At 43.9% G+C, this 27,198-nt stretch overlaps 1 protein-coding gene across 3 annotated transcripts in view; it reads left to right on the top strand.

The window, feature by feature from the left end:
* POLG (DNA polymerase gamma, catalytic subunit) overlaps positions 1-27,198 on the top strand; it is a 170,176-nt gene that overhangs the window by 132,443 nt on the left and 10,535 nt on the right. Inside the window, exons 16-20 of one of the 3 annotated variants that reach the window (XM_069766214.1) lie at positions 7,470-7,605; positions 10,406-10,652; positions 14,584-14,706; positions 15,896-16,061; positions 22,406-22,614. In XM_069766214.1, the coding sequence (XP_069622315.1) occupies positions 7,470-7,605; positions 10,406-10,652; positions 14,584-14,706; positions 15,896-16,061; positions 22,406-22,614 (881 nt within the window). Of the gene's footprint in view, positions 1-7,469; positions 7,606-10,405; positions 10,653-14,583; positions 14,707-15,814; positions 16,062-22,405; positions 22,615-27,198 lie in introns of those variants that run through there. The other 2 variants (XR_011320805.1, XM_069766215.1) reach the window with 2 other exon arrangements.

Here is a 27,198-nt window from a genome sequence, read left to right as displayed (position 1 = left end):
GGAGACAGGCCAGTACACCAGGAGACGTGGAGGGGGCCTTAGGAGGGCAACAGCCCAGCAGCAGGACATCTGCCTCAGCCTTTATGCAAGGAGGAACAGGAGGAGCACTGCCAGAGCCCTGCAAAATGACCTCCAGCAGGCCACAAATGTGCATGTGTCTGCACAAACGGTTAGAAACCGACTCCATGATGATGGTCTGAGTGCCCGACGTCCACAGATTGAGGTTGTGCTCACAGCCCAACACCGTGCAGGACACTTGGCATTTACCACAGAACACCAGGATTGGCTAATTCGCTACTGAGGTCCTGTACTCTTCACAGATGAAAGCAGGTTCACACTGAGCACATGTGACAGAGTCTGGAGACGCTGTGGAGAGGGATCTGCTGCCTGCAACATCCTTCAGCATGACTGGTTTGGCAGTGGGTCAGTAATGATGTGGGGTGGCATTTCTTTGGAGGGCCACACAGCCCTCTATGTGCTCGCCAGAGGTAGCCTGACTGCCATTAGGTACCGAGATGAGATCCTCAGACCCCTTGTGAGACCACATGCTGGTGCGGTTGGCCCTGGGTTCCTCCTAATGCAGGACAATGCCAGACCTCATGTGGCTGGAATGTGTCAGCAATTCCTGCAAGATGAAGGTATTGAAGCTATGGACTGGCCCGCCCATTCCCCAGACCTGAATCCGATTGAACACATCTGGGACATCATGTCTCGCACCATCCACCAACGTCACATTGCACCACAGACTGTCCGGGAGTTGGCGGATGCTTTTACTCCAGGTCTGGGAGGAGATCCCTCAGGAAACCATCCACCGCCTCATTAGGAGTATGCCCAGGCGGTGTAGGGAGGTCATACAGGCACGTGGAGGCCAGACACAAAACTGAGCATCATTTCCTTGTCCTGAGGCATTTCCACTGAAGTTGAATAAGCCTGTAATTTGATTTTCCACTTTGATTTTGAGTATCATTCCAAATCCAGACCTCCGTGGGATATTCATTTTGATTTACATTGATCATTTTTATGTTTTATTGTTCTCAACACATTCCACTATGTAATGAATAAAGATTTGCAACTGAAATATTTCATTCAGTGATATCTGGGATGTGGTATTTTAGTGTTCCCTTTATTTTTTTTGAGCAGTATGTGTAGATGAGATAATTCCTGTAAGTTTATGGGCCCCCAACCATCTATACCCAGCCTGCAGCTACTGTACTACCAGCTCTAGTTTGTCTGTATCAGGCAGACGTACGTACTTTACAGGAACGTCTTTTTTTATATTTCTTTTTGTGTTAGGTTGGGAATACAGGGCTGAATAGTCACTCTATTATCCTATTTGAGGAATGAGAAAGCACCTCCACTTTTGTCTGCCCTTTATAAAGTCACCCACTACTCTTAACCCACTCTTGGCACTTCTTACTCCTCAAGGGGAGAAAGACCATAAGGGTAGCCATGCTGGATATTGGAAAGGCAGCCAATTTCTTTCTTTCGGAACTATAAAGAAAAAACCCCAAGCGCGTTTAAGTTCTTCATTTCTTTACTTTTGTTTTTTTTTCCTGCAGTGCTTCGGCGCTCCCTTACCTTCAACATGCCAATTTTTCCTGCTTTGATTGTGCACTGAGATAACAAAAGTGTCATTTCCACTGCCACCTGATGGGAAAACCTCCTGCTTTTGGTCTGTTAGCAGCTGGGCTATGTCTCCTATTACTCATGCTTTCCTCTGCCATTGGAAATTTTGAGCTGCTTCTCACCAGCTGCCCTTCCTGAAGTCCACTCCTGTTATCTAGTTGTGTTTCTCCTCACTGTCTATAGGAAGCAATTGGCTATATTGCCCTGTCAGAACCCAGAAGTGAGGCCTTAAGGCAGGATTTGGTGCTGTAGTAGATGAGGAAGACACCACTGAATCAATTGAACGTTAGCTGTCTGCCAGGTTTTCCATGTCTCCTCTTCCTCACTTCCTTGTGTAGCACAGCCCTTAACAATTTTTCCTAGATATGGGTATCTTTCTGAGTGACCCCACCCCCATTTACAATCTGACATCGCTAGTCGTAGATCCTCTAATTTCCAGTTTTGCAAAGCACACGATACTACTTATGGCAGACTCAAGCACTTTCTAAGAACTTTTAAGCTAAGAAATTAAATCCTTCACAAAATCATCTTCTGTGGAAGTTTGGTCAATGTAGTTACTGCCTGAGGAAAACGCCTGCATCGACATATCATATCCGGATCTCCATTGCCCAAGTTGGCAGATAAATAACCCTAAGGACTTAAAATTGCAGTACAAGCTTCTTCACTGCATAATGGAGTTCCTTCTCTTGCTTGTTGCCTCCATGGAACACAGAGAATTTCTTTTCTCAGTGGACATTCAGGATGTCTGCCTCCACATTTTTTTTTTTTTATTTTTTTTTTTTAGCACACCAGAAGTTTCACAAAGGTCATTTTTGCTGTCATGTCCCTTTTGCATGTTGGGGGATAGTGGTCATCCCTTTCTTGGACAACATTACTGTTGAGAACATCGAAAGTTTGCGATCACACTGGACACATTGTCCCTCTTCTGTTAGTTCAAACAATAAAAGTTATCTTGTGTCCCAGATCAGTGCATCATCTTCTTAGGAATGCTTTTCAACATAGTCCAAGCGAATGTTTATCTTTCAGAGGACAAAATGTCAGCTTTACAAACCAGCATTCAATCTCTGAGCTGTCCATCTCGCTTTCCTTTTCACTTCTACAAAAGTGTTCTAGGCAAGTTGGTGGCAGCCATCAAGGCAATCCCATTTGCTCAGTTCCACACCATGCCTCTGCTGCTGGCTCTGCTTTCCCAAGCAATCCTAATTCAGTCCAATAGTGCCACTGCCATGGCTTACATTAACTATCAAGGAGGAACTTGTAGTCGATAAGCAATGGCAGAGGTCTCAGAGATTCTCGACTGGCGGCACAAAGAATCTCGGCAATTTTAGCAATCCACTTCCTCAATCAGTGAACTGGGCCATGGACTTTTTAAGTCGCAAAGCACTTCCTGTGGGAGAGTATACCCGGCACCCGACAATCTTTGATCAGATCTGCCTACAATGGGTTACTCGACTTTATAGCATCCAGGCATAATCACAAAGTTCCTCCATTCGTGTCCAGAACTTGCGACCCTTTAGCGGTCACCTCTGACACTCTAGTGCAGAGGTCCCCAACTCCAGTCCTCAAGGCCCACCAACAGGTCATGTTTTCAGGATTTCCTTTGCATTGCACAGGTGATGCAATTATTACCTGGGCAAAACTAAGGAAATCCTGAAAACATGACATGTTGGTGGGCCTTGAGGACTGGAGTTGGGGACCTCTGCTCTAGTGATACTATGGTGTCTATTCTCCCTTTTTTATCTGTTCCCTCAAGAAGATCAAGTCGGAAGGAGTCCCCATCGTCCTCATAGCCCCGCACTGGTCCAGAAGATCAAGGTACATGGAAGTGGTCAACCTACTCTCAGACATTCCCTGGAGACTTCCTTATCAACCATACCTACTTTCCCAAGGTCCCCTCTTTGACCCGAATTCTCGGTCATGCAATTTAACGGATTGGTTGTTTAAGCTGCAGTTCAAAAATCCTGAAGTTTTTCTGATCATGTTGTGCAGACTATGATCAAGGCACAGAAGCCATCCTCATCTTGTATGTACCATCGTACCTCGAAGGCTTTCAGTTGGAGTCATTTTCACAAAATCACCCCTATGGTTTTTTTCTCTACCATTCTCTTTGGTTTCTTATAGTCGGGTCTTGAGTCTGGATTAGCCCTCAGCTCCCTCAAAGGCCAGGTATCGGCCCTGTATATCCTTTTTTTAGAAAGTTCTGGCTCCTAATCCTCAAATCAGGACTTTTCTTCTTCGGGGTGTGCCCTACTCTGCTCCTTCTTATTGACCTAATTTGGATCCTTGGGACCTTAGCCTGGTGTGCTTATCACTTTACATTGTCCTTCCTTTGAACCAATCCACAGCATTTGCCCGCTCTGGCTTTCCTGTAAGGTGACATTCCTGATTGCTATCACTTCTATCAGGCAAGTATCAGAACTTGCAGCTCTGTCTTGCTGCTCTCAATTTCTTGTTCTTCACCTGGAGAAGGTGATTTTCATCCGGTATCTTAGTTCCTTCCCAATGTGGTTTCTTCCATCCATTTTAATGAAGAGATGGTTCTGCTTTCACTCTGTCCTTCTCCCTCTATTCAAGCAAAGAAATCCTTACACTTTTTTGACTCGGTCAGAGTTGTGCGTCACTACTTGATGGTGACATCTTCCTTCAAACATTCAGATTCCCAGTTTGTCATCCCAGAAGGACTCGTTGAGGTCTCTCTGCCTCTAAGATGACCATTGCTTGCTGGATTTGAAGTGCCACTCTGGAAGGTTATAAAACAAAGCACAAAGTGCCATGTCGGTTGTCAAGGCTCATTAGACTTCGGCAGTGGGTGCTTCCAGGGCTGTCCTCCATCGTGCTTCGACTTTGCAACTTTGTAAGGCTACTACGTGGACTTCCGTCCACACCTTCTTAAAATTCTACAAGGTTCACACTTTCACCTCAGCGGATGCGAGTCTGTGCAGACAAATGTTGCAGGCGGCAGTTGCTTGGGTGACTGAGGGATTTGCCTTTCACATTCATATATTTCCCACCTTTGGGAATGCTTTGGGATGTCCCATGGTTACTGTGTCCCCCCAATAAAGCATCCAAGAAACGGGTTTTTTCTGGTTGCCCTGTCGGGCATGTGTGTTCATTATTTATTCTGCTTCTTCAGCTTTTTTTTTTACTTACCGAATAGCTTAAAGCCAGTAAGGGTGTACCCTGCTAAAGAGGTTCTGACTTTTTTCTATAAGTTGTAATTCCTAGTATCAGCCTCCTGATGGCAGCAGTATACATCAATGATTGTTGTGTTTCCCAATGAAGGCTATACGCAGGGGATTTTGTGGTAAGTCCAAAAATCCTCTGGTCTACTCCCCTTCTTCCAATATAGTTGTAACTTTTTTGTTTCCCCATTGATATAGCCAAACAAGAGCTTGTATTTTGTGGGACGGGTTGTAGTTCTGAACCAGTTTACCATATAATGTACTGAAAAACATTTTACTGTAAAGCTCAGCCTATAGCAGAGCTTTTGTGGGGTACTAGGATGGTGCCGACGGAGGCGTCAGCGGCACCCAGCAACAGCAGGGATGTGGTGGGCTTTGATGAGCTTGCGCATCGTCAATCGAACTATTTTAATGGCAATGTCCATAATTGTTATAGTTCCTTTGACCTGGAGTGCTGCTGTTTCAGAAAGAAAGTGAGCTTGTTGTGCAGAAATAACAATCTGCAGCTATTGACACATAAAAGATAATGGATGGAATAATATTCACTATCAGTTGTTAAATTAGGTTATTTTCACATGTAGTAATATAATTTAAAACAAATGTATTTTGGTTTAGTAATAAAAATGGGTCCAAGATTCTGTGCCGATCAATTAATATGCTTTTCCCTATTGAAGCTCCAGGTATCTAATGCAAAGCTGTAAATCATGTGAATTTGGTAAAAATTACATTTCTGACTTGTTAAAGTCACTACAAGCAGCAGCTTAAAGGGGCTGTCCACTCCTAATTTGAAATAATAAAAAAAATAATGCTCTAAAATAATAAAACAAAGTATTGTCACCCTTCTGATCCCCTGCTGCTCTCTTCCAGCGCTGGCCAAGGCCTAGATAACCTAGATAACCAGCTTTATATGTACCTTCGTTTAGTTCATTTCAGCAATTAAAGGGCATCTTAAAGGGACTCTGTCACCTGAATTTGGAGGGAACAATTTTCAGCCATAGGGGTGGGGTTTTCGGGTGTTTGATTCACCCTTTCCTTACCCGCTGGCTGCAATATTGGATTGAAGTTCATTCTCTGTCCTCCGTAGTACATGCCTGCACAAGGCAATCTTACTATGGAGGACAGAGAATGAACTTCAATCCAATATTGCAGCCAGCGGGTAAGGGTACCGTCACACTATAACATTTCGATCGCTACGACGGTACGATTCGTGACGTTCCAGCGATATCGTTACGATATCGCTGTGTCTGACACGCAGCAGCGATCAGGGATCCTGCTGAGAATCGTACGTCGTAGCAGATCGTTTAGAACTTTCTTTCATCGCTGGATCTCCCGCTGTCATCGCTAGATCGGTGTGTGTGACACCGATCTAGCGATGCGATCCAGCGATGCGTTCGCTTGTAACCACGGTAAACATCGGGTAACTAAGCGCAGGACCGCGCTTAGTTACCCGATGTTTACCCTGGTTACAAGCGTTAAACTAAAAAAAAACAAACAGCACATACTTACATTCTGGTGTCCGTCAGGTCCCTTGCCGTCTGCTTCCCGCACTGTGACTGCCGGCCGTAAAGTGAAAGCAGAGCACAGCGGCTGTGCTTTCACTTTCACTTTACGGCCGGCAGTCACAGTGCGGGAAGCAGAGACGGCAAGGGACGTGACGGACACCAGATGTAAGTATGTGCTGTTTGTTTTTTTTTTAGTTTAACGCTTGTAACCAGGGTAAACATCGGGTAACTAAGCGCGGTCCTGCGCTTAGTTACCCGATGTTTACCCTGGTTACCCAGGGACCTCGGCATCGTTGGTCGCTGGAGAGCTGTCTGTGTGACAGCTCCCCAGCGACCACACTACGATTTACCTACGATCACGGCCAGGTCGTATCGCTGGTCGTGATCGTAGGTAAATCGTATAGTGTGACGGTACCCTAAGGAAAGGGTGAATCAAACACCCGAAAACCCCGCCCCTATGGCTGAAAATTGTTCCCTCCACATTCAGGTGACAGTCCCTTTAAGATGCATACAGAGAGGCAAGGAAGTGAGTGAATTTGGAACTGCCCCTCTCTTAATACTACAATCAGGGGACATCTTACTAGAGACCTCATTTTAAAGAGTCTGTCGCAGAGACTGGTGCCAGGCTACTCATCATTCTTGGTCTACTGAATTATTACATTGTTATATTGTCTATTTGGACTTAGGCCCCTTTCACACATCAGTTTTTTCCCATCAGTCACAATCCGTCGAATTTTGAAAAAAAAAAAAAAAACGGATCCGGCGACTAATGCCGCCGGATCCGTTTTTTTCTCATAGACTTGTATTAGAGATGGATTGCGATGGATGGTTTCACGTTTCATCCGTCGTTCCCCGAATCTGTAGAAAATGGTTTGTCCGGCGGCCGGAGACATCGGACATAGTAACGTTTTTTGTGTACATCGCCGTCCGTCGTTTGCTAGAATGGAAGCCTATGGTGCCTGATCCGTGAAATGATGGAATCTGGCGATGGATTCCGTTTTTTTTAAATGAGCATGCTCCGATCCAATTAGCCAGATCCGCTAGTCGGATCCATCCAAAAAACGGATCCGTCGAGCCAACAGATTGGGACTGACGGCAAAAAACTGATGTGTGAAAGGAGCCTAAATGTGTTAATAGTAATCACTACTTGTTTTTTCAGACTGATCGCATTGGCAGTGAACTAAAGGCTATGGTTCAGACGCCCCCAGGATATCATATGATTGGCGCGGACGTAGATTCCCAGGAGCTCTGGATAGCAGCAATCCTTGGAGAAGCCCACTTTGCTGGAATTCATGGTAATGTCCATTCAATCAATTCAGCTTTATTGGAGATAAATAGAATGAGCATATAATGGAGAATTCCAAGAAAATGTCATTTCCAAAAAATGATGTCCTGAAACGGAGGTGACAAAAGAGCAACCTGGAATAAATGGCTTGCTATATTGGTGGGAGGGTGTCTTTTTAGTGTCCTCTTTCTGCGCATTTTATTAGTGTTTTGTGACACATAGTTTGGAAATATTAATTTAATTTCAGCTGCAAAAATATACCTGGTGGATGGAGGGATGTTTGCTTAAAACTGGTCACCACCAATCAATTTCACTCATCCCAAATAAAACCGATATATTGGCATAACCTGATATTATCCTGTATTAATGATTGAATTGGGCGCCATTCACTGTTGCGCCAGAGACTCCATTGCTGAGTCTGTCACATTAGTGCAGGATACGGCGGTGTAAAATGATGGACACAGATCCCACTGTGGCCCATCATAGCATGGATCCAGCCCGCTGTGGTAGAGGTCATCAGAAACGAAACCCAAGATGCAGATGTGAACGGAGCTGGAATTGCTTTGTGATTGAACACATTGGTTACCAGCGTGATCTTCCCTAATGTCGCGGTTCCTACGTTTGTGTGGTACTTTACGGTGCATGGCGCTGATGCGTAGAGGGCCGCTCTCGTACAGATGCTTCAATCTCCGTACATTCATATTGGTTTGCACTATAGACTTCTGGAATTGAGACACTTTCACAGATTTGCATAATTGCTTGAGCGACTTGCTATTTTTATTGCCTTGTAAAGTATCAGTTGTAGGGAATAAAGTCATTGTCCCTATATGTTTTACACTCATGGTGTCTCTTGTTAATTACCCTCCACCTCTGTCATTATTACGCACCCATTACCGGTAATCTTTTCTCTTTTCCTACACTTCATTATCATTATTCCCTTCTCACTCCATTGCTTTACACTGCTTTCACAATCATGTAATCTTGTGCTTTTCATCTGCTCCCCTGCCTTATGTCCTCACCATCAACCCCATTATTACTTTTCCTCTTTTTTCCTGGTCTCCTTTACATTAGTTTCAGAATAGTCTCCTTTAAGTGTCATCTTTTCCCATCTCCCCCCATTCACCCACCTGGACGGCTTACAAGATGAGGGGTAATTTTGTGAATTTCATTAAGACCTGTAAGAGCCTCAGTGTCTTATCGAGACTATAAGAATTAGCGGTTACGTGTCAGATAGAGGTGGCTGTTTTCTGTATGTGGTGAGATTTTTTTCTGTCTTGGATCATACAGTATAAAGTGCCATTTTCCAGGTGGAACTTCTGTTATAGGATCACTGCTTACACAGAGGCACGGCCACAATACGCTCTGCACAATTGTTATTAAAGGGAACGTGACATCAGAAAATGACCTATTGATCAGGATTTTTTTCACATTTTTGGAACTGTTTTTAAATCTGTATTATAAATAAAATGTAGAAATCTTGCACGTCTCACACTGGTCTCTGGGGCTATTTTAGTTTCAAACTTCTTTAAGGAAATTCACATGTACATTAGCCACAACAGTCAGATCCCTATCTTATGAATTGAAGCATCTAAGGAGCATGTGTAATGCAGGTCAGTAACCGCGGGCGAGGTACTTGTCTCCAGCACCCGGCACGTTACATGAAAGTGGGCGTCCTGGCTGGGTGTGTGGACTTGTGCTGTGAGGGTCTTGCGCCCGTGCAGGCTGCACGTAACCAATGGTGTGTGGTTGCCAGGACCAGGTATTGTACAGTTCAGTGAGGGAGACCACCATTCAAAAATAAACGCTACTGAACGGTAACTTGATAAGGGATAGCAGGTACACACAGTCTTATGGACTTTTCCTTTACAGTATGAAGCATTTTCCGCACAGTGTCCTTTCTCTGTAGTTTACTCCAGGGCTAGTGAGGCACACTGTTTCTCCCTACTTCGCCACAGCCCAGCTTTAATGCTACAGTCCTGAGTCACTAGTCTCCTGTCCTTGCTTAGTTGTTCCGCGTCCTATTTCTTCCACTACTGGCGCCATGTATTTCCTGCTCGGACCCTTCACCAGTCCCCATCTCTCAGGCCTAACTAACAGGAAACCAGTTCCTTTTCCCTAACACTAACCCCTCACTCTGTGGGCTAGTCCCAAACATTAACTCTAACTCACCCTATCGTCAACTATCTACATTCCTATACCTTACACTACCTATCTTATACCACTATACGTTATAATACCTTACATTATCACATCCTACACTATACATATACTTCACATTACTATACATTACAATTCACAAGACACGACATCTACAACAGGCACAAGACATTATTCACTTTACAATACAACACACAGCACAATTGGTGTCGTCAGCGGTAGGAACGTGACAGCACAGTCAACTACCCTTACCCATGTGAAAAGGTCATTCTGTAGGGTAGCCTATTGTGATTGGAGGATTCTGTGTTATCAGCTGTGTATAGAGGTGTTATCTGTCATTGTAATCCTGCCTGTGAGGATAATGAGACTGTTGAAAACGGTTTGTGAATGGACTGGACGTAAAATAGCCCTAGTGGCCAGTGTGATATATAAAACAAATTAATAAGCTACTAAAAATAAAAATTGCGATTTAAACAATATGTAATTTTTTGATGGCACATTTCCTTTCTACATTTCTTGGTTTGTGTCATCACAGAGAAGGCCTTTAACCAGTTGACTCTTGAATTCACCAGCAACCAGCTGATTTTTGCAGGGGGAGCTTTCTGTGCAGTTATTATGTGGAACTGACTGCATGGAAATTCTTCTGTCCTCAGGCTGCACAGCCTTTGGCTGGATGACATTACAGGGCAAGAAGAGCAGCGGCACTGACCTGCACAGTAAGACCGCATCTACAGTGGGAATAAGTCGGGAACACGCAAAAGTCTTCAATTACGGACGCATCTACGGAGCAGGACAGCCTTTTGCAGAGCGGCTTCTGATGCAGTTTAATCATCGTCTCACCCAAGAAGAGGCAGCAGAGAAAGCCAAACAAATGTATGCCGCGACGAAGGGAGTCAGGAGGTTGGTAGCATTATGTCCTAGTGTATGTGCAATGGGGCCCAACACTACAAAGTAAAAATGAGATCTTCAATTTACTCCTAACATCATTAATAATATATTTGTCGCAGGCGCTCAACTCAACTGTTTCAGAGGGAAGTGGCACTATCACCCAGTCAGGCTACTTTTGCAAATGTTGGCCAGTATTGGACCCGGTGAAGGTGTATGTATGTATATGTGTGTGTGTATATATATATATATATATATATATATATATATGTATATATATATATATAGTGCAGACCAAAAGTTTGGACACACCTTCTCATTTAAAGATTTTTCTGTATTTTCATTACTATGAAAATTGTACATTCACACTGAAGGCATCAAAACTATGAATTAACACGTGGAATTATATACATAACAAAAAAGTGTGAAACAACTGAAATTAAGTCTTATATTCTAGGTTCTTCAAAGTAGCCACCTTTTGCTTTGATGACCACTTTCCACACTCTTGGCATTCTGTTGATGAGCTTCAAGAGGTAGTCATCGGGAATGGTCTTCCAACCATCTTGAAGAAGTTCCCAGAGATGCTTAGCACTTGTTGGCCCTTTTGCCTTCATTCTGCGGTCCAGCTCACCCCAAACCATCTTGATTGGGTTCAGGTCTGGTGACTGTGGAGGCCAGGTCATCTGGCGCAGCACCCCATCACTCTCCTTCTTGGTCAAATAACCCTTGGGGTCATTGTCCTGTTGAAAAAGAAATGACGGTCCAACTAAACGCAAACCGGATGGAATAGCATGCCGCTGCAAGATGCTGTGGTAGCCATGATGTTTCAGTATGCCTTCAATTTTGAATAAATCCCCAACAGTGTCACCAGCAAAGCACCCCCACACCATCACACCTCCTCCTCCATGCTTCACGGTGGGAACCAGGCATGTAGAGTCCATCCGTTCACCTTTTCTGTGTCGCACAAAGACATGGTGGTTGGAACCAAAGATCTCAAATTTGGACTCATTAGACCAGTGGAAATCTGTGCTTTGGTCTAATGACCATTCCTTGTGTTCTTTAGCCCAAACAAGTCTCTTCTGCTATAAATATAAAAAAAGAAGAACTGCGGCAGCACTCACCAGATTGCGTAGATCAAACCTTTATTGAAGGTAAAAAATCCATCATGACGTGTTCACGGCTCGGGGGAGTGCGGACATAGTGGAAGTGCTCACTTCCACTATGTCCGCACTCCCCCGAGCCGTGAACACGTCATGATGCCGCAGTTCTTCTTTTTTTATATTTATACTGGATTGTTTGTTTTTTCGTATGCGAGCACCTCCAGTTACTGAAGCCCTACACCCACAAGTGACTGTGTTCTTACCAGTACGTTACATTCAGGCTGTGCAGCAATACTTTTTTCTCTTCATTGATTGAAGTCTCTTCTGCTTGTTGCCTATCCTTTGCAGTGGTTTTCTAGCAGCTATTTTACCATGAAGGCCTCCTGCACAAAGTCTTCTCTTAACAGTTGTTGTAGAGATGTGTCTACTGCTAGAACTCTGTGTGGTATTGACCTGGTCTCTAATCTGAGCTGCTGTTAACCTGCGATTTCTGAGGCTGGTGACTCAGATAACCTTCTCCTCAGAAGCAGAGGTGACTCTTGGTCTTCCTTTCCTTGGGCAGTGCTCATGTGAGCCAGTTTCTTTGTAGCGCTTGATGGTTTTTGCCACTGCACTTGAGCACACTTTCAAGGTTTGCACAATTTTTCAGACTGACTGACCTTCATTTCTTAAATTAATGATGGCCACTCATTTTTCTTTACTTAGCTGCTTTTTTCTTGCCATAATACAAATTCTAACAGTCTATTCAGTAGGACTATTAGCTGTGTATCCACCAGACTTCTGCTCAACACAACTGATGGTCCCAACCCCATTTATAAGGCAAGAAATCCCACTTATTAAACCTGTGAAGTGTAAACCATTCCCGGTGACTACCTCTTGAAGCTCATCAAGAGAATGCCAAGAGTGGGCAAAGCAGTCATCAAAGCAAAAGGTGGCTACTTTGAAGAACCTAGAATATAAGACATATTTTCAGTTGTTTCACACTTTTATGTTAAGTATATAATTCCACATGTATTAATTCATAGTTTTGATGCCTTCAGTGTGAATGTACAATTTTCATAGTAATGAAAATACAGAAAAATCTTTAAATGAGAAGGTGTGTCCAAACTTTTGGTCTGTACTGCATATGTATATGTATACATATTATATACACGCACCTTCCCCAGGTCCACTGCTGATTGTCTCACTGCTCTCGGTGTCTGATAGCGACTGCAGTGGTCAGTGATTGGCTGCCTCACTGTCGAAATCAAATAGTGAGAGCAGCAGCAGAGACTTCACATTGGACCTGAGGAGGGCAAGTAAACCCATATGTTGTTTTTTAACTGGCTGTACCCAGGGACTGGAATTTTCTGAATACAGGATAACCCCATTAACCCCTATCTGACCTCGGACGGGATAGTACGTCCGAGGTCAGATCCCCTGCTTTGATGCAGGGCTCCGCGGTGAGCCTGCACCAAAGCCGGGACATGTCAGCTGTATTGAACAGCTGACATGTGCCCGTAATAGGCGCGGGCAGAATCGCGATCTGCCCGCACCTATTAACTAGTTAAATGCCGCTGTCAAACGCAGACAGCTGCATTTAACTACCGCTTCCGGCCGGGCGGCCGGAAATGACGTCATCGCCGACCCCCGTCACATGATCGGGGGTCGGCGTTTCGTCAGGATGGTAACCATAGAGGTCCTAGAGACCTCTATGGTTACTGATCGCCGGTGGCTGTGAGCGCCACCCTGTGGTCGGCGCTCACAGCACACCTCCATTTCTGCTACATAGCAGCGATCAGCAGATCGCTGCTATGTAGCAGAGGCAATTGTGCTGTGCCTGCTTCTAGCCTCCCATGGAGGCTATTGAAGCATGGCAAAAGTAAAAAAAAAAAGTTGAAAAAAATGTTAAAAAAATAAAAAAAATATAAAAGTTTAAATCACCCCCCTTTCGCCCCAATCAAAATAAATCAATAAAAAAAATATAAAATCTACGCATATTTGGTATCGCCGCGCTCAGAATCGCCCGATCTATCAACTAAAAAAAAGCATTAACCTGATCGCCAAACAGCGTAGCGGGAAAAAAATTCAAAACGCCAGAATTACGTTTTTTTGGTCGCCACGACATTGCATTAAAATGCAATAACGGGCGATCAAAAGAACGTATCTGCACCAAAATGCTATCATTAAAAACGTCATCTCGGCACGCAAAAAATAAGCCCTCAACCGACCCCAGATCACGAAAAATGGAGACGCTACGGGTATCGGAAAATGGCACAATTTTTTTTTTTTTTTTTAGCAAAGTTTGGAAAATTTTTTCACCACTTAGGTAAAAAATAACCTAGTCATGTTAAGTGTCTATGAACTCGTAATGACCTGGAGAATCATAATGTCAAGTCAGTTTTAGCATTTAGTGAACCTAGCAAAAAAGCCAAGCAAAAAACAAGTGTGGGATTGCACTTTTTTTGCAATTTCACCGCACTTGGAATTTTTTTCCCGTTTTCTAGTACACGACATGCTAAAACCAATGATGTCGTTCAAAAGTACAACTCGTCCCACAAAAAATAAGCCCTCACATGGCCAAATTGACGGAAAAATAAAAAAGTTATCGCTCTGGGAAGGAGGGGAGTGAAAAACGAACACGGAAAAACGAAAAATCCCAAGGTCATGAAGGGGTTTTAAGACTCAGCATAAGGATTCAGGTAGTGTGATCAGGGAGAGGGGAAATGTGCCTGTGGGGCTCATACAACTGTGACCCTAAATTTAATGTTTGGCTTTCAAATAAAGTCACGGTCTACCTCTGAGGACCCCAAAATTAACTTTCAGGTGTAATGTTGTGAAAATGACAACGTCTTTGGCTTCTCTAGGTATATCTTGTCTGAGGACGCAGAATGGCTGGTAGAACAACTTGGCATCTCCGTTGAGAGAGGAGAAGAGAACTCGGTCAGCCTGCAGGATGTGCGAAACATTCAAAAATACGCGTCGGCAAAGTAAGACGATGGCCATTACGTCTTCTCACCAGTCACTGAGGGCCTTTATGGAAACTGTTTCTGAGCCAAGATTTCCACTGATTCCTGGAAACTTCTTTATCTCATGGTGATAAGTCTGATTATCAGTAGGAATGTAATGCACATCAATATTACTTCCATAGTGTGGTGCCAACTGGCAGTCAGTGTTCGGGTCTATCTGATGAGCTGGGTGAGCTAATCAGGCAGACAATACTAATTATTATACTCTATACAGTGATTGTGACAATCTACCCCTTGTACATATCAGTAGAAGCTGGAAGATTTGGTGACTGCTCTGTTGTAATGCAAGAATTGTCCAAGGCTGAAATATTGATGACCACGGATAGGATGGTAAAAAAGAGATTGCAAGTCCGGAATACCTAGGTGCATGTCCTACAGTGGCTCGTACTCCACTTGAGCCACCAATCCGTCCAAAAAAAAGGAGACTGAAGTTCCACCTTAGTAAATATATTAATAGTCCAATATGGGACTTTTCGACTTGAAAAACACTGTGTTATAAGCAAAAAACGTTCCATATTGGACTATTAATATATTTTTTGCGGTGGAAATACTGTCTCCTAGGATAGGATAGTTCATCAATGTGAAGTCGGTCGGAGTGCCATACCTTGCACCAGCACTGGTCAGTTAAAATTCAGTTTGGCAGAATACAGACAGATTAGGCTCTGCAAACATCTCCCCGTCACTCCAAGGGTAAGAGACCGTACATCCCTGAGACCGTACTAGTCTTCCTCTCTCCCCTGCAGTGCATTACACCTGCCATACAGCACACACCACGCTGTACTACTAAGGCCGGGATCACACATGCGAGAAACACGTCCGTGTCTCGCATGTGAAATCCAAGCTCTGGCGCCGGCACTCCAGAGCGGAGCGTGTGGCCGCATAGCAACACATGGAACCGCACGCTCCGCTCTGGAGTGCCGGCGCCAGAGTTTGGATTTCACATGCGAGACACGGACGTGTTTCTCGCATGTGTGATCCCGGCCTAATACAGATGATACACGAGCAAGTGTTTCTTCAATATGGCTGCTTGTATACAGGTTTCTCATAGCGAAAGTTTGCCTTATTGTAGGAACAAGTCATTGCGTGCAGGAGAAGAATATGACTACTAGTACATGGTGAAATGAAGAATGGACTTATTTCTCTCTGACAGCTCTAGAAGGAAATGGAACTTAATTAATCGGAAGATTTGGACTGGAGGCACAGAGTCCCAAATGTTTAACAAGCTGGAGGGCATAGCTATGAGTCCCTCCCCGAGTACCCCTGTCCTAGGATGTCGCATCAGCCGAGCGCTGGAACCTGCAGCTGTGAAGGGAGAGGTAAGAAATCACAATGTTATGGGTGCTGCCATAGGGTACAGGCTAGAGAATACACTGTACAATCTAAGTACTCTTGTGGAACTACTAAGCATTGTTACAAAAAAAAAAGAGTTTTAAGTGTTACAAAAAGATGCAAAATTCAAAGAACCCAAAATGACAGTTTTAATAATTAAAAAAAAAAAAGTTTATTTGTGGAAACCCCACACAAACAATGCTTATTTGGTGGTATTATATTATTTTTCATCCCACACAGTGAAGGCTGTTAAAAAATAAATAAAATATATATATATATATATATATATATATAAAACTGCTATATTTACAGTTTTTGCTAATTTTGGCTTTATTAAATAGTCATATGTATTCCAAAGTGGTAGAAATAAAAAAGTGATAAGCTCATTACACAAAAAATGCCTTAATACGTCAAAAAGTTTGAGCTCTTATCTTACGACAACTGAAAAAAATCACAAAAGTAATAAAACAAAGGTATAAATGGGAAATCATCATGTGTTTTATCATCAGGAGATCATCACTAGAGGACTAGGTGTCTCATGGCTCCTGGTCCAACGCCAGAGATTGCCAGCCTCCTGTGTACAATGTATATTGACAGAAACCTGCTAATCAGTGGTGTGGGTGTAGTTGCACAATTTAAAAATTATTCCAGATTTAATGTTTGTTTGTTTTTTTGTTCATGCCTACTAATAAATTAATTTAAAAAGTTTAATACCAAAAATTGTACAAGGAAACTTACAGCTTGGCTTACCAATAACAAGCCCTCATATAGCTCCACGTACAGAAAAATAAAAATGTTATGGGTGTTAGAATATAGTGATCAATAATTTTTTTTAAGTCCTTTTCGTGTAGAAAAACATTATAAAACATTTCTAAATTTAGTATTGTTTTGATCTTAAAGACCAACAAAATAATGATATCTTGTCAATTATGCCGAACAGTGAACGGTGCTTAAAAAATATAAATAAAAAATAGTCTTGCTGTATTTTGGCCATTTTCCTTCCCAAAGAGTGAAATAAAAAGTGATCAAAAAGTCACATCTGCAACAAAATCTGCCCAATTAAAACTTAGATTGTCACAACAAGTAAGCAGCCATACAGCTTCTCTCTATGGCCACCGAAAAACAAATTTGTGGGTTTTTTTCAAAGGGTGTATTGATTGTACAGAAGCAATAAAAAAATAAATAAAATCATATCAGCCAAATTTGTACTGTCACACATAATAACCTTTATTTGTGCAGCATGGTGAATCACGTAAAATTTAAGATCCAAAAAAAAGTGGCAAAATGGTTGTTTTGTTCATATGATGAGTTAATAAAAGATTGTTACTATAATATATGAACCCTAAGTAAAGCCACTGACAACCACAACTCATGAAAAAAATACACTCATATGACAACGTCGCCCCCAAAAAATAAAGTTAGGACTACTGGAAGGTGACAATAAAAGAAAAAAAAAGGAAAAAAAAAATGTCTTATAAAAGCCAAAGCTGGCTATCTCACTAATGGGTTAATAGTTCATATTTGTGTTAATATACCTTCATTGTAGTTGGAGTGAGAGCAGGAGCATAGCGCAGACTGTATTATTACTCCCAGCTCCTTCTAATGTAACATGGAGAATTGGGAGACGTCCTACAATGGAAACAGATACTAGAATAGTAGTTATGAAATCCAAATGAACTGCTCATAGCAGGCATGAATAGAAATTCAAACACACTATGCCACATGTATCATATTAGTTATATGGGTTGTCCAGCCAATACATTTACTTATTAAAGGGTCAGCATGGCATCAATTCCAGTTTCCACTCTTGCACAGGTCCCCATAGGTCTCAAGTAGTGATGAGCGAACATGCTCGGGTAACATCCAAGCATGCTCTGGTGTTATCCGAGTATCTGGGAGTGCTCGTATATTATGTTCAAGTCCCTGTAGCTGCATGATGTGCGAATCCCTGCATGTATTCAGGCTAACAAACAGGCAATCCCCACATGGGTTGAGGCTGCCTAACAGCCACAAATCATGCAGCTACAGGGACTTGAACATAATATACGAGCACTCCCAGATACTCGGATAACACACGAGCATGCTTGGATAAGACGTTATCCGAGCATGTTCGCTCATCTACGTCTCTCTTGACCACAAATGACTTCTCATCCAATCACTGGCTGCAGTGCTGATTCACTGGTTGCCCATCCCCCACAATTTCTGCGGTAGGGTAGTGCAGGTGTCCTCACAATTTGTGTTAGGATACTGAAGGGGTGACCCTGCAGGCATCCAAAGAGATCGGACAGGTGAACCTATTTCCTTCCACTTCCCCTTTTATTAGGGTCACTCTCCTCTTCAATCCAGTTGATATCCTATCTGTAGGAAATTAGTTTTCTCCTTCGCCTCATTGGGGTACACAGACCATGGTGTTATGCTGCTGCCACTAGGAGGCTGACACTAAATTAACACAAAAAAAGTTGGCTCCTCCTCTGCAGTATACACCCTCGTGCTTAGGAGGGAAATGGAGAGGGACCGTCTGCCTCCTTGTACAATCCACTTAAACAGTGATGGTGCAGTGGGGGCTGCTCGGACGCCACGAGGTGGGCCTGTATATCCAAGAGGTTAATCCCCTAGGATGGGACAAGGCTGAATGTCCGGCAACAGGCCTGACTGCAGAAGAGGATACGTGGAGGCAACACTCCATATGCTCGTCTGTTGAAGGTGTGGGAAGATCAATGCCCTTGAAGGGACCCGTCGCCCCTAAGAATCAGCTCAGGCAGTGACATCCCACGTCGCAGGAAAGGATACGGAGAGGTGACACTTTCCGTGCTCGCCTGTTGAAGGTTCGGGGAGAACGGAGCCTTGAAAGGATCCGTCTCCCCTTCGTCCATTGTGAAAAATAAAATAAAAAATGTAAAAGTAAAACAATAAAGAGTTTTGGGTCTGAATAGCAGACCAGTCCATGTGCCTCCTACGGACACTAAGCAAGAACTGGCTCTCTGACAGGCAGCAGGAGAGTGTGTACAGCAGGGGAGGAGCTAACTTTCTTTGTATTAACTTAGTGTCAGCCTCCTAGTGGCAAGCAGCATACAACGCATGGTCTGTGTCCCCCAATAAGTGGCTCGGAGAAAAGGATTTTAAGGTGAGTACACAAAAATCCCTGTTTTTTAGCTCTTGTGACTGTCTTTTCTCTTTTCGGGGACAATTCAAGAGCAATGGGGTTTTATCCAAGTAAACATGTATACAATAAAGTGGTAAAAAGAAGTATTCCAGTAGCTTCAGCTCGCACATGTTAGCAGATCGAAGATGATATTAAAGCTGCTGATGTGTCTACAAATAATTCCAATATGCAGTGTAAAAGGTAACAATGTGATTTATTCTCGACACATTTTAAGGTTCTCAGACTTCTTCAGGACAATCACAAAGATCACCCCATTCAAGACTGCATAAACTACCTGTGGTGGTTAACAGTCTTTCTCTGTTTTACTGCAGATCCTTCCTTTCTAATGGCTAGTGGTGATGACTGATGATAGTCTGCCAGACTGGGTAGTGTAGTCCAATCATCACACCACTCAGGGCTCCTTCCACTGATTTTCCCTTTTCAGAGACCATCCAGTTCAAGTGCAGACAGACCGTGATGGCAGTGGCCTACTTGAACCACCAGGAGCCCCTTGGCCATGAGGGAAATTGACAGAATTCTTAACTGGGCAGAACTTCATGTTTCAACCTCCACCACTGTCCACATCTGGAGCATTGAAAACTGGGTTGTGGGCTTTCTCAGCAAAGAAACTTTGGATCCATGAGATTGTGCTGTCCTCCCAGATGTCTTTAACCAATATTCTCTTAACTGATGCACCCCAGTAATGCACCTCTTCCTGTACCATCTCAATCACTAGGTTCCAACCTACGTCCTGAGAGCAGAGATGTTTGCAGTGGACACTTGGTTACTCATTGAAGAATTGTCTCTGCTCTATCCATTCTCTCCTTTACCCCTCCTAACCCACATTCTCAAACAGGTCAAGGCGATGGGTATTCCAGCGATCCTGATGCCTCCAGACTGATATCATAGGGCATGGTACTCTGACATCAGCCAGTTGGTTGCATATGCGTCATAGCCCTTTTTTCTGCATCACAACTTTTTCACAAGGTCTTCTGTTGTACCACACTTGGTATGGCTTTTGAAGGTAATTTCTTGAGATATAACTGTCTTTCTGACTCTGTTGTCTAGACCATTCTGAAGGCTCTTAAAGGGACTCTGTCACCTGAATTTGGAGGGAACAATCTTCAGCCATAGGGGCGGGGTTTTCGGGGGTGTTTGATTCACCCTTTCCTTACCCGCTGGCTGCATGCTGGCTGCAATATTGGATTGAAGTTCATTCTCTGTCCTCCATAGTACACGCCTTGCCAAGGCAAGATCCTTTTTAATTTTTCATCCCTGTTTTGAGCCAGCGTTGAGTCTCAGGGCCAGGTTCCTGCCTTGGCTATGCAGATCCAGTGAAACTTGGCTCGATGACACTGTATTAGCCCCCTGGATCTGAGGGACCTCAATCTGTGACGATCAGAAATATTTCTCTTCAGCTTTCCGGAAAGGTGATTTTTTCCCCCTTCCCTTCTCTTCCATCAGGCGAGGCTACAAGAAAGGCTTCCACCTGTCTCTCTACTTCTCAAGGACAGAGCGGTAGGACATTTGGCTCTCTCCTTTTTCCTTTAGCATGTTCTCAGTCTTTCACTTTTATGATGCCCTCCTTACGTCAGCTACTTCGCCTCTCATCTCCCAGAGATTCTTACACAATCTAACATAGTCAGAGCTGCACAGCTCTGTTTGGTTGTTCAGATGCCTTGTCAGTCATTCTGTGATGCTGTAGCAGAGGTCAGACCTCCTCTAGAGCTACCATTGTTCTCTGGTTCAAATCTGCCAATGCAGATCGGGCTAAAGGTACCTTCACACTCAGCAACTTTACAACGATCCGTGACGTTGCAGCGTCCTGGATAGCGATCTCGTTGCGTTTGACACGCAGCAGCGATCTGGATCCCGCTGTGATATCGCTGGTCGGAGCTAGAAGTCCCGAACTTTATTTGGTCGTCAGGTTGGCGTGTATCGTCATGTTTGACAGCAAAAGCAACGATGCCAGCAATGTTTTAACATGGAGCTAACAACCAGCTACAATGATAAGTGAGTCGCCGTTACGTCACTGGATCGCTCCTGCATCGTTCTGGAGTTGCTGTGTTTGACGTCTCTACAGCGACCTATACAGCGACTCTGCAGTGATCGGCTCGTTGTCTATATCGCTGCAGCGTCGCTTAGTGTGATGGTACCTTAAGATAGAGCGCCTATATCAGGGCATGGTCCTCTCCCCTTGTGGGGTAGAAGCCTCTTGGGTCTCACGCCTTTAGGCATCTGTTCTTCTATTTCATAGGGCCGTTAATTATTCTTCATTCCATATCTTGGTGGAGCTCTTACCTTTGTGTTTAGGGATGTATGTCTTAGCAGAAGGAGACTACAAGCAGCAGCTGCTTGAGTAGCAACCTGAGAGATTGCTACTCTTCCTTCTTCAGTACTGGTATTAGCTTACCCACCCCAGCGACAACTTTAGGAGGTCCCATGTTTTTGGTGTCCCCCAATGAAGCAACCGAGATATAAAGAGTTTTGGTACTCACCATAAAATCGCTTTCTCAAAGTCTTCATTGGGGGACCCCGCACCCTCCATTGTTGGAAAGGGGGGGGGGGGGGGTCTTGATTTTGCTCCCACTGCTTTTGCACTAACTGAATAGCTGGGTCTTTTTTGAAATTATTTTAAAAATGTTTAATAGAAAAGAATCTGATTAAAAAAAATAGCTGGGTGTTGGCTATAAGGGAGGAGCAAGCTTTTTTTTCTAAGATGTATTTTTAGTGTTCACCTTCACAGGGAATCATATAAACCCATGGTTCCGGTGTTCCCAAAAAAAAGGCTATGAGGAAAAGATTTTACAGGAGTATCAAAAATCTTTAATTTTTGTAGTTTCCGTAAAATACCTTTCAAGTTGAATTTATATTGGGGGACACGATTCTATACTATTGGGCAATATTTTTCTTTCCTAGATTCAGTTTATGTTAGTTCCTTGTTGATATTAAGAATGTTTTTGAGTTGCTACTGATTTTGGCACTAAACTGAACAACCTAGTGTCCGAGGTGCAGGTATAGTCCACCAGATATAGCCAAAACTTTTTTTTTTTTTACCTTGTGCTAAGCCTCCTAGTGGCATGGTGTATACCCATGGTTCTGTGTCTCCCAACTTATTCAACGAGAGAGGAAAATTTACTGTAAGAACAAAAATCCATTTCTTGTGTAATTTGTATATTCTCTTTATAGTTTATAACCAGTAGAGTGAACTGGGTTGTACAGAGTTCGGCTGTTGACTACCTGCATCTTATGCTAGTAGCCATGAAGTGGCTTTTTGAAGAGTATGACATTGATGGGCGCTTCTGTATTAGCATCCATGATGAAGTTCGATATTTAGTGCGCAGTGAGGACAGATACCGGGCAGCACTTGCTCTTCAGATCACAAATCTGCTAACAAGGTATGGTTCTCAGTCATATCTTCTGTAATAAATATGATGTTTAGTTCCAATATGTTGACAGAATCTGAAGTCAAAATTTAACCAGCATCAAAGCACCATTTGCAGGCTGAAAGTATAGAGCCTGCCAACAGCGCCTGCTTCTTACCCAGGTAACTGTCTAATCTTCTATTGCAGCGGTGGTTGGTAACCTAGGTAACAAGGTGTACACTGTAGAATTAAAAATCCATCCATTTTTGAGAACAGAGAGGATTTTTCTTAATGGGTATATTGCAAAGTTGCTTGTTTTTCCAAACACTGTGCAATTTTAACTAAGAACTTGAGACAATCCCTTTAATTAGGCAACTTGGTTAAAAAAATTAGATGATTATTAGGATTTCAACATCTAAGTTAAATGGTTCTATCCTGGCAACAACCTTCCTTAATAGTTACACACTACTAAGACACCAATCTGTTTTCTCCAGCCCATTGATTTCCATAGAGCAGTTAGCTTCTCACGTTTCGCCCCCTCAGCTCCTTAACCAGTTGCTCTCATCAGTCCTACATAATCACAATCCCAGTTTCTAGAATATTTCTCCTAATTGGAGCTCTGTACATGGTTATCACTATATATAGAGGTAATAGTGTACACTTCAGAACACTGATAGAAGAAAACTAACCAGAACTGTTACTTGAGGAGAGCCAGTCCCCTCTCCCCATCATCCAGGAAGGAAGGAGGCTGCAAAGCTATAGCCAGCTCAAGATACAACTTGAAAATACACTCCCCCCCCCTTTTTTTTTTTAAAAGCCCCTTTTAAATGACAGAAAGCAAAATGTATTACCCAAACTGGAGCTCCACTGATTCTGAGACTGTTTTTTCTTGACATATTGTACTTCATGATAGTGGTAAAATTTGTTCTATATGACTTGCGTTTATTTGTGAAAATATCGGAAATTTGCTGAAAATTTAGAAACTTTCAAACTTTTAATTCTTAAGCTCTTAAACCAGAGAGTTATGTCACACAAAAAAGCTAATAAATAACATTTCCCACATGCCTACTTTACATCAGCACAATTTTTGAATTTTTTTTTGTTAGGAAGTTATAGGGGTTAAAAGATGACCAGTGATTTCTAATTTTTCCAACAAAATTTACAAAACCATTTTTTTTAGGAACCAGCTCACAATTGAAGTGACTTTGCGGTATTTTCTGTCATATAGCCCCCCCAAAGTGGCACCATTCTAAAAACTGTACCCCTCAATGTGCTCAAAACCCCATTCAAGAAGTTTATTAACCATTCAGGTGCTCCACAGGAACTAAAGAAACATAGAAAAAAACATACTTATCAATACTTTGAATTTACTTATTCACAAAAATGTGAAAATAAATTTAGGGCTAAAGTAACAAGGGTAACAGGAGAAAACAGGGATTTTTGTGTACTCAATGTAAAATCCATTTCTCCGAGCCACTCATTCGGGGACACAGGACCATAGGTGTTAGGAGGCTGACACTAAGTGAATACAAAAAAGATTAGCTCCTCCTCTGCAGTATACACCCACTCACTGGCTCCAGCCTAACCAGTTCAGTAACAAAGCAGTAGGAGATCATAAACATCAAATAAGGGTACAACATGTCGAACCAAAGAACAAACACTGCCAACAGGGTGGGTGCTGTGTTCCTCAGTGAGTGGCTCAGAGAAAAGGATTTTATGGTGAGTACACAAATCCCTGTTTCTCTTTCGTCTCTTTGGAGGACACAGGACCATGGGATGTCCTAGACCAGTTCCTGAGTGGGAAACCGACACAATGGATCAAACCCCATGTTCCAACTGTCTAGAGATGCGCTTCCACTGCCTGCAAGGTCTGTCTGCCCAGGCTCGCATCTGTGGAATCCTGAGAGTGAATGTTGTAGTGCTTAGAGAATGTGTGCAGACTGGAGCAAGTCGCAGCCTTGAAAACCTGTTCTGCCGACGCCTGGTGCCGAATGGCCCAAGAAGCCCCCACTGACCGAGTGGAGGGGGGGCTTTATCCCCACTGGGAGAGGCTTGCCCCTGAGACGGTAAGACTCTTGAGTAGCCAAGTGTATCCACCTAGCGATTGTGGATTTTGAAGTGACGAGTCCCTTCCTGTGACCCTCAGGAAGAATGAATAAAGCATCCATCTTACAGAAGGATGCAGTCCGTGAGACGTACCTTCTGAGAGCCCTCACCAGATCCAGAGTGTGAAGAGCCTTTTCCACCCGGTGTACTGGTGCAAGCAAAATGAGAGCAGGTCAATGTCCTCGTTAAGGTGAAAGGAGGAGATCACCTTGGGCAAGAAGGACGGGGATGGCCTGAGAACCATCTTGTCCTGTTGGAAAATTAGGAAAGGAGCTCAACAGGACAGTGCGGCTAACTCCAAAACCTGCCTGATTGACGTCACCACGACAAGAAAGGCGACCTTCCATGAAAGGAGGGTTAGTGAAACGTCCTGCAGCGGTTCGAAGGGAGTCTCATGTAGAACACGCAGATGCCCGATTTGCGCTAGCGAGAACGGATCCAAAAACGCTGTAGACAGCATTCGAGGTCCGTCACAAAATAACGGAACATCGCTAACGCATGCCAAAAATGGCATGCGTTAGGGATGCGTTACATACATTGCGGTCAATGGGTGCGCTAACGGATCGATTACATTGCGTTAGTAGCCTTATGTAATGGATTCCGTTAGTGGATACCCACTAATGCAGTGTGAACTGGAAATGTTCCTTGTAGATGGCAAAGCGCAGGAACTTCTGATGAGGGGGGAAAAAAATCGAGATACGAAGGTACACATCCCGGATGTTGAAGGATGCTAGGAACTCTCCCTTCTCAGAGGTGATGACAGAACGGAAAGACTCCATTCTGAAGTGCCGGACCTTGACAAACATATTTGAGTTTTAGGTCCAGGATGGGCTGCACCTTTCCGTCCTTCGGGACCACGAATAGGTTCGAGTAGAACCTCTCGTTTTCTGGGACCGGAACAATGACCCCATCTTGACAAAGCGAGTTGATTGCTCTGTAAAACGATGGTGCCCGCACCCCTGTTGTGGGGGAACGAGAGGGGAAAAACCTTGCCAGAGGGCGGGAAGAAAATTCTATTTTGTATCCGGAAACACTAGGTCCATTCGTCGTGAACGACAGAGAGCCATGCATGACGAAACAGGAGTAGGCGACCTACTCTGCTGGTGTCGACAGGATAACGCCACGAGTCATTTAGCTGAGAATCTATGGGACTTGGATCAACCGAAACGGACTCCGCCCATTCCTTTCGCAGATCCGATAAAAAAGGATATCCCACCTCAAGAGGTTTCTGACATGTGAAGCGTTTTTCTGGTCACTCTCTATGCTGCCAAACTATGTTCTGAAACTCGGGATGGTTGGCGAACACCCTATGAGGGCGTTTGATCCTCTTGCAGGACACAGCGTGATCCAGGGCAGAGATAGAGCCCTCATCAACCTTCATAGTCTGGTTGACGGCCTCAATGAGACTATCCAGTCGCCTGATAATCCGGTGAGTCCAGGTCGAGGAGCCCGTCAGACTCGTACTCAAGAGTTCTGGTCGCTCTGAACCTCTGGAGAGGGGGAGTGAGAAATGGAACTCACGGATGCCAAGGTGTGTGAGGGCCCGGGAGACGTGCTATGGGTCCATTTTCTAGATGCCTGTGTATTTTTTTGACCGCGAACGGCCCCTGCAGGCCGATGGCTCCCCAGCGATGGCGGTCGCATACCCCACATGTGCTGACTTAGACTACTTTCACACTTGTGTCGGTAAGGGCCCGTCGCTATGCGTCGGGCCGATGTACCGACACACATTGTGAAATTTGTGCTCCGACGTGGGCAGCGGATGCAGTTTTTCAACACATCCACTGCCCATTCTGCTGTCCGGGGAAGAGGGGGCGGAGTTTCGGACGCGCATGTAACTTTTTTTGTGCCGACGGTCCACCAAAACATGACGCATCCATCGCACGACGGATGCGACATGTGGCCATACGTCGCTAATGCAAGTCTATGGAGAAAAAACGCATCCTGCAGGCAACTTTGCAGGATGCGTTTTTTCTCCAAAACGACACATTGCGACGGACAGCAAACAACGCAAGTGTGAATGTAGCCTTACTCTAAATCCTATTCAGGTTACAATCCGGCATCCAGGCAACTTAATCCTCACCGGGAATATTTGTATACCACAGGATTCCTATATCATGAATAGGGCCCGGGAGACGTGCTATGGGTCCGTTTTATAGATGCCTGTGTATTTTTTGACTGAGAACGACCCCTGCAGGCCGACAGTTCCCATGTGGTGGAGGAACTCTCTAAGACAGGCAGACGAATGCCACGACCCGAGGAAGGGTCTTGGATGGACTCAATCGCTTTAGCTAGTGAAGCCATGGACTGCGATAGTGACGAAGCCCACTCAGAGGGGTTAGGTACACTGGGGTCAGTAGCGGCAGAGGGCTCCTGAGAGCATTCGGGATCACAGGCCTTGAAGAGTGGCATACTCTGTCCAATTGGAAACAAAGTCTGGCAGGTGGTACATGAGGTGAAAAACACTGGGTGTTTTGTTAGCCCTCTTGGATGTCTTGGAGAGTGACATGG

Source organism: Ranitomeya imitator, chromosome 4 (assembly GCF_032444005.1).
Source record: "Ranitomeya imitator isolate aRanImi1 chromosome 4, aRanImi1.pri, whole genome shotgun sequence".
Classification (NCBI taxonomy): Eukaryota; Metazoa; Chordata; class Amphibia; order Anura; family Dendrobatidae; genus Ranitomeya; species Ranitomeya imitator.
Note: the sequence above shows the minus strand (reverse complement) of the source record. Positions and strands in the feature narration are given on the sequence as shown.